General features: G+C 43.8%; 1 protein-coding gene across 1 annotated transcript in view; it reads right to left on the bottom strand.

The window, feature by feature from the left end:
- Rarb (retinoic acid receptor beta) overlaps nt 1-13,016 on the bottom strand; it is a 147,434-nt gene that overhangs the window by 20,628 nt on the left and 113,790 nt on the right. Inside the window, exon 4 of the mRNA XM_070018712.1 lies at nt 166-326. Coding sequence (XP_069874813.1) covers nt 166-326 — 161 coding nt within the window. The remainder of the gene's footprint in view (nt 1-165; nt 327-13,016) is intronic.

The raw sequence follows: 13,016 nt of genomic DNA, 5'->3' as shown, positions 1-13,016 counted from the left end.
ATGGAGGCACGTGGCCACAGTATAGCTCTACTTGGTTGGCATGCAAATCTTGGGATAAGTTTGGGAGTGTGTGTGTGTGTGTGTGTGTGTGTGTGTGTGTGTGTGTGTGTGTGTGTGTGTGTGTGTGCACGCTCATAGCCTGGGGCCAGAGACGCCCTTCCTTACCGTGGTGTATTTACCCAGCTGGCAGAGTGAGGGAAAGGTTTCTTGGTGAGCCTTTCGGATCTTCTCCGTGAGGTCGTCCAGCTCGGCTGTCATCTCATAACTCTCAGGGCTCTCTTGCTTGGAAGGCTCCTTCTTCTTCTTGTTCCTGTCATTCCTGACAGCTGGAAAGGAAAGAAGGCAAACCACAGGTCACTCACTAGTGGCCGGGCCTGGACTGCCAAAAAGCCAGGTGGTTCCATCTCTGAACATTGACTCGGGACCACCTGACACCTGGGACGCGATGGCAGGACAATCAAGATTGGTGACAGGAGTGGGATCTCTATCCCACTGGACAAGTACCTGATGGCCAGGGTGCCTGGGCAGGGGGCAACATTTGTCTTTCTAGGTAGCTGGGCACCTGGCCAGTCAGCACGGCCCGAGGCGGATCCTGGCTGTGTGAGAGAACTTTGCATTCAGTGAAGAGCAGGTGCCTCCCTAAAGACCCAGTGGGAGGCAGGCCCTGAACCCAGTTCCTGTGCCTTCGTAACCAGTGTTTCCTAGCTGAGTATTTGGTTCCCTTTGCTCTTCAGTTTCCTAAATGAACTGCACCTTGGAAGAGATTCATCTCAGGACTGGTAAAATTCCACTTCTTGCCCTCTCAATTTTCAGACTACTAGACTTTCTGTGTTAACCAGATTGCCTTTTGCTATTCATAATGTTATTTTATTTATTATTCATTCATTCATTCATTCATTCATTCATTCATTTATTTAGTCGGTTTTGGGTCCTGAACTCTGGGCCTAGGCATTGTCTCCCAGCTCTTCAGCTCAAGGTTAACGTTCTACCACTAGAGCCACAGTGCCACTTCCAGCTCTTTCTGCTTATGTGGTGCTGAGGAATCGAATCCAGGGCCTCATGCATGCAAGGCAAGCACTCTACCACTGAGCCACCTTCCCAGCCCCTGTAATGTTATTTAAAACAAATAGAAATCATCCACTCTGAAAACCATTCATTCTTTAGGAACCACTGAGTCCAGGCCTCATTTGGCCCCTTGGATCACAGCAGGTGGATGCCATCTGTCCCTAAGATGCCAGGCACACAGTGGGGGCTGGGGGACTGGTGCTTGGTATCCTGGAGATGTGGCCTTCCCCATGGCAGCACAGAAATCCAGTGCAACTGAATGCCCCAGTCCCTGGTTGGGACCGGTGGGGACGGCGACGGAAGCCTGGCAGGTAGAAGGTGAAACCAGATCATGAGCCTGTTTCCCTGGGGACCTCCAGGGTGCCAGGCTGCCTGCCTCTGCCACCAGCATGACCCGGGATTGGGTGCTGTAAAGTGACCCGGGGCATAATCTGATCTGCCTAAGAGGATTTTGCCTGGGTGTCCTTGGGAAAGGCTGTCTAAACCATCTGCGCATGGGCAAAACCAGGTTGCTAGGAGAGTCCCTGCGCCCTCTCCTGGGACAGAATGGATGGGGGAGTAAGGCGAAGGCAGGGGGAGAGGGAGCAGAAGGGAATGGAAGAAGGTAGGGGTGGCTGGGACTGAGCAGTCAGAGCCTCTGCAGCCCTCCCCTCCCCCCGTCCAGGAGGGGGAGGGCAAGGAGAGGTAGAGTGCTTTTTGGGGGTATCTTGAACTCTCTCCTGGGAGCTTTGCCCATAGAACCTCACTCCGTCCACTTACCAGGTGGGCAGCTTTTTGTTCAGTTTATGATTTATTTGTTTATTTAGTCTTTTCGTTTTTGGTACTGGAGATCGAAGCCAGAACATCGCACTTACCAGGCAAGCGCTTTGCCACCGAGCTACAGCCCAGCCTCAGGCAGACAGTTTTAAGCTCATTTTGCAGATGAAAACACTAAACTAAGGCACATGCCCAAGTCGGTCCGAGTTCTTTCCTCGGTTGAACTCACATGGTCCCAAGGAAGTGAACACCAGTCAACACTTTCCTTCCCACCCTACTCAGGAATGTTCCAGACCACTAAGGAAGGAGAGCTCACTCAGGCTTCCCGGGTATAGACTGGCCCACCTGGGCCTCTGTGAGCTCTTCCAGAAAGTGTGCAGACAGAGTCAAAGGCTAGTGTTGCAAAACAGTGAGGATTCCCAAACTCGGAAGGAGCCCCTACTTCCTCAGTGGAGGGGGGAGGTCTGGAGACAGGCCTAGGGGTGTCCTACGTCAGAGCAGAGCTCTGTTCTGCGATCCCATGCAGCTAGCTGGTGGGGTCCCCTTCTCACTGGCTAGAGGGGGTGGGTGGCAGGATGTGTAGAAGGTGGGAGAGGCCGGTGGGCTGGGCACTGTGATGTTCTCTGTCAGATGTGTGCAGCCCAGCTGTTTGACAGCCCAGTGGCACCTGGCTGATGTAAGCACCCATACATAGGCGAGGTACTTAGGGGGTATACAAAATGCTTTCCCATGCAGCTCACCCCTGGGAAGATGCAGGAAGGAACAGGGAGGCAAAGTGAGGGGCACACACTGTCATACCTACCTGAGAGCCCGCTACACACACACACACACACACACACACACACACACACACACACACACACACACACACACACACACACACACACACACACACACACACACTCTCAATCCTGCTCTGTGCATAAGCAGAAAGCAAGGGTTGGTGGTATTTTATTTGCCTCTATGCTTTCAGGGCTCAATACGGCACTTTGATCCATGGTGGGGCTGGGGAACTGCTCCATGAATGACAGTATGGCCTGTGACTAGATACGGAGTTCCATTTACCATCAGGGCCTATGTGGCCAGACAGAGCTCGGCTGAGCTCCTTGCTTGCAGGATTTAAAGGCATCACAGCCCCTTAGACTCTGCAGAGGAATCGCTACCTGTCCTCGCACCTCTGCAGTGACCAGATGGGTGATGAAGTGGAGCAGGGAGGGCATTCAAAGGGTCGGGGAGTGTGATTTATACACCTGGTAGGACCTGCCTCTGTGTTTGCAAAGCACTTCTTGGACTAAAGGTGCTTCATGAAATATCAAGTATTCTCCCTGTGAGAGGCTAAGTGCTACAAATCAGATTTGGTGGCATAAAAGTAACATATTTATGATCCACTATCATATTGCAAATGAAATGAATGTAATAAAAGTGTCACTTATACAAATACCTCTGATGTACGGATCTCGACCTATGAATATGAAAACAGACACCCAAGCACTTTTATTTGAATGTCTAATCACGGAAATAAATGAAGTCATGTTCATTTTAATGTGTGCACTTGTGCACGTATCTGGAATATTGATTTCCACGTGCACAATAAAAATTGGATGCAGGAAACATACAAAAGATGTGGGTTACACTTGGACTCAGGAAAACAATGAAAATACCACCGATGGGATTAAAAAATTCATAATGTTTTACATATATATATGCAGTTTAACAAAGGGAACACAATGGTCTATTTACTCTTGCTTGAAAATTAAAAGTCTGAAATTCACACATCTTGACTTCTCAGCTCCTTGCTAACTGCAAGAGTAATGGGTCAAAGTGGGTGATTAAAGTGATCTGGTTGTTGTGAGGGATGGGGGAGGAGGACTCTAACACCCAAGAGAAAAGCACAAAAGTCTGGTTGAATCTTCATATCCAAACCATTTTCTGGAGTAATTATAGAAATGAATTACTACAGATGTGCAGGCAAGTGGGCCTATTATTAATCTCTAGAGATGCTTTTTAAGCAATGGAAAGATGGGGGTGGGGAGAATCGTCCACACTCAAGTCCCCCAGTAAGGGTGAGTACAGTGGGGTCAGGCATGGGCCTTCACATTAGCATCCTCTGGAAAGTGGAGACTGACCTTTTCCCTGCCAGCACACCCTGGCTGCCCTCTCCACAAGGGCTCTGCTTCCACATCCCTGTGACTGTGATTCCTCGTCACGTAAGGAGATTAGTGCCTGGGGACCAGCCTGAGGAGTGGCACCTGGATGTGTCTGTGTAAGGGATAGAGTCCTGGCTTCCTTGGGACCTTGATTTCAGAGCTTGTGCAATGGAGCAACATCCCTACAAGACAGCTCCAAACCTTGCACAAGGCTGCATGTGTGTGCAAGGACTTTCAGAGGTGTCAGGATGCTCCTGGGACAGAGCCCAGTTGGGGCCTGAAGAGCTTCCTAACCACAGAGTCCCAAGGAAGCCCAGCAAACCCAGAAATAGGACCCTTTTTATCCATGCCCTTCTGAACCATCTGAGTGCTTATTGTTGCCGACTATCGAGCTTTGGGGAATGACTGGTTACACAGCCATAACTAACCGATACAGTCTGTGTTTTTCTATTACAGTAAGAATATATTTTACAGGGTATGTGCATTGAGATGCACCTTGCTGGATATTGTTAAGCAGTTAGAGGGAGGAAGAAAGAATTTTTCATTCCGGCAACCAAAAGCCCCAAATCTTTTACCATGCACAAAAATGATGCATCTGTTCTCTGGAGGTCTTAGGATATGAATGAAAGGAATATTGGACAAGTGGAGAAGATGTTAGGATAAAATTTCAAAGGTCTTTGTTTTAGTACATCTTTTTATTAACTAGAAAAAAAACAATAATTTCTCCATGTCTTTTAGCTTAAGTTTCCACATAAAAAATAAGGACATTAAATTTTTCCCTGGCACATAGTATGCATATATATGTGTACACATGTGTATATATATATATATATATATATATATATATATATATATGTAGATTATAAGTAATTGCAACACAAAGTAGTGTATAAAAAATTGAAAGCAAGGCATGGTCGTATGCACCTGTAGTCCCAGGGCTCTACAGATGGAGATTGGAAGATTACAAGTTTGAGGCCAACCTGAGTTCTGTGGTGAGACCTTATCCCAAAACAAACAAATAAAACAAAGACACCCCAAAGAGTTGCAATTTGTTGAATTCATTTATTCAACAAGCATTTATTGAGTCCTGGAGTTACTGAATATACTGAGTTCAATAATGAATGGCATTTCCCACAATAAATGAAACACACTTGATACATAATATAGAATGTAGGAGTTTAATTACAGGGAATGCATTGAAATGTGAAATTGCTAAAATAGCAGTTGAGGAAGGAGAAAAAAAAAAGAAACAAAGGGGGAACAGGGAAGGAAGAGGAGGGAAAGAAAGAAGGGGGAAGGGAACACAGAACACAGAAAAGCTAAAGGTGGTAAGGAGAAAAGAACTGGGGATGATCAGGAAGACAGAGCATAGGCAAAGTCAAGACTCGGGATCTGAACTTGATTTACTAGTACACATGGCCATGCTTGCTCCTTGGGATTGAGTTCTTTCAGCGATTACTTGACACACTTGATGGATCTCTGCATGAGCAAAGACTGGCATGTGTCAATAAGGCATCTGTGATAGGCAGATTTATGGCCTGAGGGGTTTCAACATGCCTCCCAAATACCCTTTCTAGGATATTAACGTATAGAAGTTCCTGCACATTGTCAATACAGTTTAAAAAAAAATTTTGAACTGTCAGAAACTTAGTCTACCTGTGACCATGTTGCGATTCATATTATGCATTTAGTAGAAGTGAGAAAAAGAAAAACTTCCTAATGAGGTATGCAGCCTGTCTACCAAGTCATTTTCAATGTGGGTCTTGAAGTATTAAAGATTTTCCTATGAATCTTCAGAATTACCAAGTACAAGTTTTATCAGTAAGGCTTTTATTCTAAATATATGCTATTAATTTCATTTGTTTACTTTTTTTTTTTTTTTTTTTTTGGTCGTGGGGCTTGAACTCTGGGCCTGAGTGCTATCCCTGAGCTCTTCAGCTCAAGGCTTCATTTGTTTCCTTTTGATTTTTGAGATGGAGTCTTGCTATGTAGCCTATGTAGAGAGCTGGCCTCAATCTCACAATCCTTCTGTCTCAGCCTATTAAGTGTTAGGGTTACAGGTGAGCACCATCATGCCTGACTAATTTTATTGGATTATTTTTTTAGAGAAATGGCAATTCATGTGTTGATTACACACTAGTCCTGGTGGGCATAATTAGTAATGTATCCATCTTTTCTTTCTAATAATTATTCATTTTAAGTATCTTTTGTGGGGTGGGGAGTGGCACTGGGTTTGAACTCAGGTTCTTTTGTTTGGTGGGCAAGCCCTTTAACCCTCTGCATCTTCCAGGGAGCTGGAATTACAGGCATGCGCCACCATATTAATTGTAAAGTATCTTTTCACTGTGAGTTTCATTTAAAAGAATCTATCCACCTGTCTAGCCATCTGTCTATCCTCAGAGTATCCATCATTAGTTTGTGCATTTATCCAGTTCTCCTGTCAGCCACTCATTTGTCTGACATTCATCAATTTGTTCATTCAGCTGTCCACCAATCTGTAGCATTTTTATCCATTGATTTGTCCATATACCTGTCTATCCACCCATATTTCCATTTATTTATTCATCTATCCATCCATCCATTTCTTCTTTTAATGGTAGTCATTGTATTCAATGTGTATTATATAAAAAATGAACTATGAAACTTAAGGGTAGGTATGGGAGGAGGAAAATGGAGTAGAAAGAGGAAGGGGTTACACTGACCAAAAAGCAACTGTACTCATAACCTGACTTATGGAATTGTAACCCTTTGCACAGCTAAATAATAATAATAATAATAATAATAATAATAATAGTAACTTATAAAATAGATATTGAAGACTTGTACTCCATCTGCTACTGTGACCAATGTCAGAGAAACCACTGAAAATACGGTTTCAAGACATTTACATTCTTGTAAAAGACAAGCATCTAACAAATAAGTATCAAGGACCAGGCTGGATCCTAGCAGGGAAATATTACTCCTTTGACTCATGCAAGGAAGAATACAGAGTCTAAGGAGTGGGTAGTATTGACCCAGAGGTAGGGCAGCTGAACCTGGGAGGGGTCATGGAGAACACCACAGGAGAGAAGAATCTTGAACCAAGTGTCCTAAAAGAGCATGATTGGTTTGACTTTCTCAGTACTTCCAATTCATAGAACACTATAGCAAAACTAACGTGCAAAGCTTCCGGTTACTGCTAACTCCCAGGTCTCTGCACATGTTGCTCTCTTCATCAAACCTATCTCCTATCCCTCCAAGTTCCATTTAATTAAGAAATTCCAGTATGCCAGATGCTACTGAGTAGAAGTATGCAGTGTGTGTGTGTGTTTATGTGTACAAGTGAGTATCAGAAGGATCCGCCTGCAAATGGAATCTGGGAACAGTCCACTTAGGATGGAATGGTAGCAATGTTGAGGATGGCAAATTCCTTTTCCTTTTTGCATTTCCTTCTTCTAGCTCTTGACTTCTAGGAATAGAGTTCATGTGGAAGAATCTGAGCATTTGAATGCAACCTTGAAGCTATGAATCAACAGATGGAAACAAGAAATCTCAGTGCAAGTCCCCACATTCATTCTGTGCATGTGTGCATGCGCGTGCATGTTGGGTGAAGGCAAAGTATAATATAGTATGCTTCTTTGGTCACATAACAGAGAAGGAGATACACTACTCCAAAGTTCAACACAGGTAAACTGAGGTAGGGGTCACCTTAAAAGGCACATAGCCACTAATCTAGGAGGTGAATATTTGAGCACATGTCTCATTTCAAAGTTCTTTATTGCTCATAAAAGAATTCTTTTTCCTTGTTTTTTCCTTTTAAAGCTGAGTATCCACCACCAAATGCAATGAGCACTGTAATGAGGACGGCTATTGAGGAGGTCACTCTCAGGCCATGTCTTTCTAGAAGAAAATATTTAAAAACTGAAGCTACAGGCCTCAGGTCAGTCTAGGCACATGGAGGATTGGCAGCATTGAAGCCAACTTAGCCTTCCTCCGGGAGTGAACTCATGCTGGTGATGTCTCCTAGTGCAAACAGATCACCCCATCACCCTGTTGTGCAGGATTGTGCATTAGATTAAGTTCCAAAAACCTTCCTACCCTACAGAGCTTTAGTTCTCAGATGTTTCATATGAGAGTTATTTGGAAAAAGAAAACCATCTTCACCATTCTCTATCTAGCTTACTGGCACTTGTTTTGGATGTCAGACGCTAACCAAGAATCCAGCTTCTATTCCCGGGAAAGCCTCAGCTAAGAGGTACAAGAAATAAAGGGGAAACGTTCCAGCTAGAGCTTCACAATTCACTTCCTTTGCCCTTCCTTTGCCCTTGCTCTAACACCCACACCCAGAATGGGGTTTTCTCCTGTTAATCAAAAAGACATCTGCTAAAGTCTTCTAAGCTAGAGATGCCTCCAGGACTCTGCAGAGCAGCAGGACTGAATCTAGAACAGAAAGTAACTTAGAACATGTCCAGCACCCAGTGGTCCCCATTACACCACAGCTGGTAGCAAGCGAGTAACAAGTAGCATTTAGACCTAGCAACTGGGCCTCTGAAATCCATTCTATCTGTGATCAGTCTAGGAGAAAGAGAGATGGGTGATGGGTTCTGCAGTATGGCAGGGCAGGCTGCCATCAGGCAATCTGAGAGGAGGGGATAGAGGACAGAGGCAAGTGTATCTAGGCCTCCATTTCTGAGCCTTCCATATTTTCGGTCAGCCTCACTCTGCAGGAAAGTAGTTTTCAAAATTGTGGTGCCCTGCATCTTGTATATACATTTTTCTAATTTGGAGAGAGGAAGGGAAATAACAAAATGCTGAAATAAGGATACAGGTTGAGCCATTGTAATAATGAGATGTAGAAGACACTGTGTTGAAAACGAACTTTACAACTTTGGCAAGGGGTGGGGAAGTGGGGGGAGTTGGCGAGGTGAGGAAGGAAGGGATGGTAGGGGAAAAACAAAGGAGGGGGTAACAATGCTCAATAGGAAATGTACTCATTACCTTACTCATGTAACTACAACCCCTCTGTACAGTATCTTTACAATTTAAAAAATGTTAAAAGTGAATCATTTATTGAATTGGAACCCCTGTTGCACAACTATTTAAAGATAATAAAATAGGATTTAAGAGTTATATCTCTTCTGAACAAGTACAGACTATTTTTTCTTGTCATTAGTCATTAACAAATGTAATCTTTCCATAGCACTTAGGAAGTATCTATGTATTATAAATCCTTGAGAGATGACTTAAAGTATATGGGAAGGTGTGTGTAGATTATATGCAAATACTACATCATTTTATTTAGAGGACTAAAGAATCATGAGATTTTGGTGTCTGTAGGAGTTCTGAAACCATTTTCCCAAAGATGCTGAGGGATGACTGTGTGTAGACACGAAAAGGCAGAAAGAATCGCCTATATTGGGGAAAGTAGCTTCTCAGAATTAAATATAGGAGTTAATCTAGCTCCCTGTCAATTTAGCCATTCATTCATCAATACTTTACTCAGGCATTTATAGGGAATCCATGCTAAGTTATGTCCCTTCCTGACTACTGTTGACTGTGATTTGTGAAGAAGAGTGCAGGGCTTGGCTAAGAATGCTAAGGAACATTCACCTTGAAACACTGCATCCTTGATACCCACGTGGCCTGCTTTCAGCCCATCTAGATAGAGCTTTCCCTGTCCCTGGTCTGTTCTAGCCCTCTTGTTATTTGTGGGTCCTGAGGTCTGTGAACAAACCCCTCCCTCTTCAGCACACACAACTCTATCTCTGGAGAAAATGAGTGACTGTTTGACTGCCCACTGATATCCCACACAGATACTCCCCTAAAAGGCACTCTGGCTGCCCTGCAGAGCTCCTTTGCCTCCTGTGTGGCCATCTCAATGGACTCCAGTCACAAAAGGGTAAGTGGACCTCTTTGCTCTTCTGTATTCAATGTTTCTGCCAAGGCCCTGTGAGTCTACCTGTATGTTCTCAAGTTTTCTCCCTCTTGGGACAATGCTGTGCAGACTACAAAAGGCAGCCAAGACCCAGCAATGCCACTCCTGGGAATTTATCCAATAGAACACAAATAAGGTTACAGTAAAACCACCAGCACAACCAGGTTCATTGCAGCACTATTCACTGGAGCCAAGATATGGAATCAGCCTAGAAGCCTCTCAATGGATGAATAGATTGAGAAAATTTGGTATTTCTACACAATGGAATTTTAGTCATCCATTAGAAAGAGTGATACCATATATAAGGAAATGAAAAGACTTGGAAAAAATTATATTAAGTGAAGTAAGCCAGATCCAGAGAAACAAAGGTTGCATGGTTTCCTTCATTTGTGGTAGCTAGAATATACCTATAAATCTGTAAGTTAACACATCGGGTGATATGCAAGTGGTTACGGATGAGTTAACCGAGGTGCAACAGACTCTATGGAAAGTTCAAATAGTATAACCTTTGAGAAAGACTAGGTCAAAGCCCAACAAAATCAGCACCAAGAAAGGGCTTCATGCACAAGAGGGGGTGGGGCCAAGGGGAAGGAGGGGTAGACAAATGAAGGGGGCAGGGGCAGAATGCAGACAAGGATTCATTGTATAGATCTGAAATTAACAAAAGTAAGGGAAAGGATAGGCCAAGGGGGGGGGATAATGTTGAAGGGGTGACACTGATCAAGATGCATTGTATTCATAAACTGCTTTGTTAAGTGGCATCTCCTTTGTATAACTAGATAATAAAAATGTTTTTAAAGCAAAAAAGAGAGATAGTACTCTGATAACTAGGGTGGACTAATTCCAGATAGGCTACACTCCCTGTCTTGCCAGGTCCTGAGACTCGTGCTTACTATAAGGCCATTGTTTAATGTCTCCCCTTCCCATCTCAGTGACTCCAATGGGACCTTTCTCTAAGGCCTTCAAAGCTGGCTTTTGTCATTAAGTTTCTAGATCATCTCCTCGGCCCCATAAGCAGACAGTGCTGCAGAGTAGAGGCTACATCCTCCCAAAGTTTACGTGTGGAAACAAGGGCCCATGTGATGGATTTACAGTTGGGTCATTGGGAGATGATGAGGTCATGAGGATGGAGCCCTAATATATAGGATTTTTGTTGTTGTTGTTGGTGGTGGTTGGTTGTGGGGCTTGATCTTGTGGCCTAGGTACTGTCCCTGAGCTCTTTTGTTCAAGACTAGCACTCCACCACTTTGGGCTACAGCACCACTTCTGGTTTTCTGATAATTAATTGGAGATAACTTTTCTTGGACTTTTTCTTGCCTGGCTTTAAACCATGATCCTCATATCTCATCCTCCTAAGTTACTAGGATTACAGGCATGAGCCATGGAGCATGCCATTCCTACCATCTGAGGTCATGGCAAGAAAACAACTATCTATAAATCAGAAAGTGGGCCTCACCAGACAACCAGGCTTTGACCTTGGATTTTTGGCTTCCAGAGCTGAGAGAAATAAGCTCTGTTGTTGATAAGCCACCCAGTCTACAGTATTAATATTATAGTAGCCTACATGGACTAGGGCAGACAGACAGACAAGCACACTCCCTTCCCTTAAGGCTCTCAGAAATTGCATAATGTCTAAAGAATTGTTATTTTCTACAATGGAGACTTCTTCCACTGCCAAATAACTTAACTCCAAAGGGGCCTCATTTCCTCAGCCTCCACTTAGTAGAGCAGCACATGTTGTCACATTAACCTTGTCTTATTTTAAGCACTGTAAGAGAGGAATTCCTCCTAAGGCTTGGAATGCTTCCAAATACTAGTCATAATTTTCAACACATGTCCTAACCAGAAATGTCCAGAATTCTTCTGTTGGAAAGGACTGTCATGCTAAGGAGAATCTCAGTTATGGTGAAATCACAGGAACTGAGTAAGGAAGAGCTGGGTTCCAATCTGATCCCTATGGAGTTTGTCACTGTGTAAATTTGAATGAGTTCCTTGGCCTAGCTCAGCATTGGAGGCCCTGGGCTTTAAACAATGGCGATGATCTCATGGAGAAGCAGAAGATGCAATGGTGAATGGAGAGGATTTCCTAATCTTTCTCTTTAGGCCTCAGGTGGCTTAAAACAATCACCTTCTCCCCACCTCTGGCTTTCTCCATGTTATGAATTTCCAGGATGCTTAATTCTATGTCATTGGACATAGAATTATGACCTCATGCCATTCTGGGCAGTCTGCTGTGGATGATACTCCTTTCTAGATAACTTCTTTGCTAAAATGTGGTGCTCGGAACACAAAATGATGATCTTTCGAAGTTTGCTCGGGTGAGCTCCAAACACAGCCAGGCTATGGTGGTCTGTCGAGATATGATTGGCCAAACTTCTTAAAGGGAGACATTATTAGCCAAAGTTGTTTCAAGGGCAGAGTGAGATCATAACTTCCGTAGCCCTGCTTTGCCCCAGTTTGTGTCTCCTCTAGTGATCGAGTAGAGACTAGATCAGGATTTGATATGCACCTATGATAAACAGCATCTGGCTTGTACCAGCCCACCATTTGCTTTTGCTTAGACTTCCAGAACTTCAGATCTTCTACAATCCTCAAATACCAGGGTCCTGTCTTGGATCAGCTTTAGCAAGACTATCTGCTCCCTGATACCTTGTCAGTCCTCTGTGTTTTACCTGCTGTCCCAATATGTCCCTCACCATGATTCTCTCTCAGGGCTTTTGTATGTGAGGCCACCAGATTGTGTCACTATTCCCTACCTGCCAAACTACCCAATTCTGCCACACACTGTAACATAAGATTTCATAATTGCCAGCCTGCTTCTGGATGTGACTAGAATTGCTTCCAAGCTACAAACTCAAAAAGGCCAATTTACTTCCACAATTAAGTCACAATAGGTAAGTACTAGCCTGAAACATCCAGTCATGCCTCCTCCAAACTAGCTGTCCTGTGGCTTACCTTAAAACATCTGCCATGTTAGCATTGCTACCAAAGATATAGGAAAAATATTCAAAGCCAAAATATAGGCTTTCTCTAGAGAATGTATGTAAAAAATGGGAACAAAGCAGTAATTACCAGGGAGTTGGCAAGTTGTCACATTTTCCTAGGTACTCTGATGATAAATACTGAAAGGATTC

This window comes from Dipodomys merriami, unplaced genomic scaffold (assembly GCF_024711535.1).
Source record: "Dipodomys merriami isolate MVZ:Mamm:240054 unplaced genomic scaffold, mDipMer1.0.p SCAF_13, whole genome shotgun sequence".
NCBI lineage: Eukaryota > Metazoa > Chordata > Mammalia > Rodentia > Heteromyidae > Dipodomys > Dipodomys merriami.
Note: the sequence above shows the minus strand (reverse complement) of the source record. Positions and strands in the feature narration are given on the sequence as shown.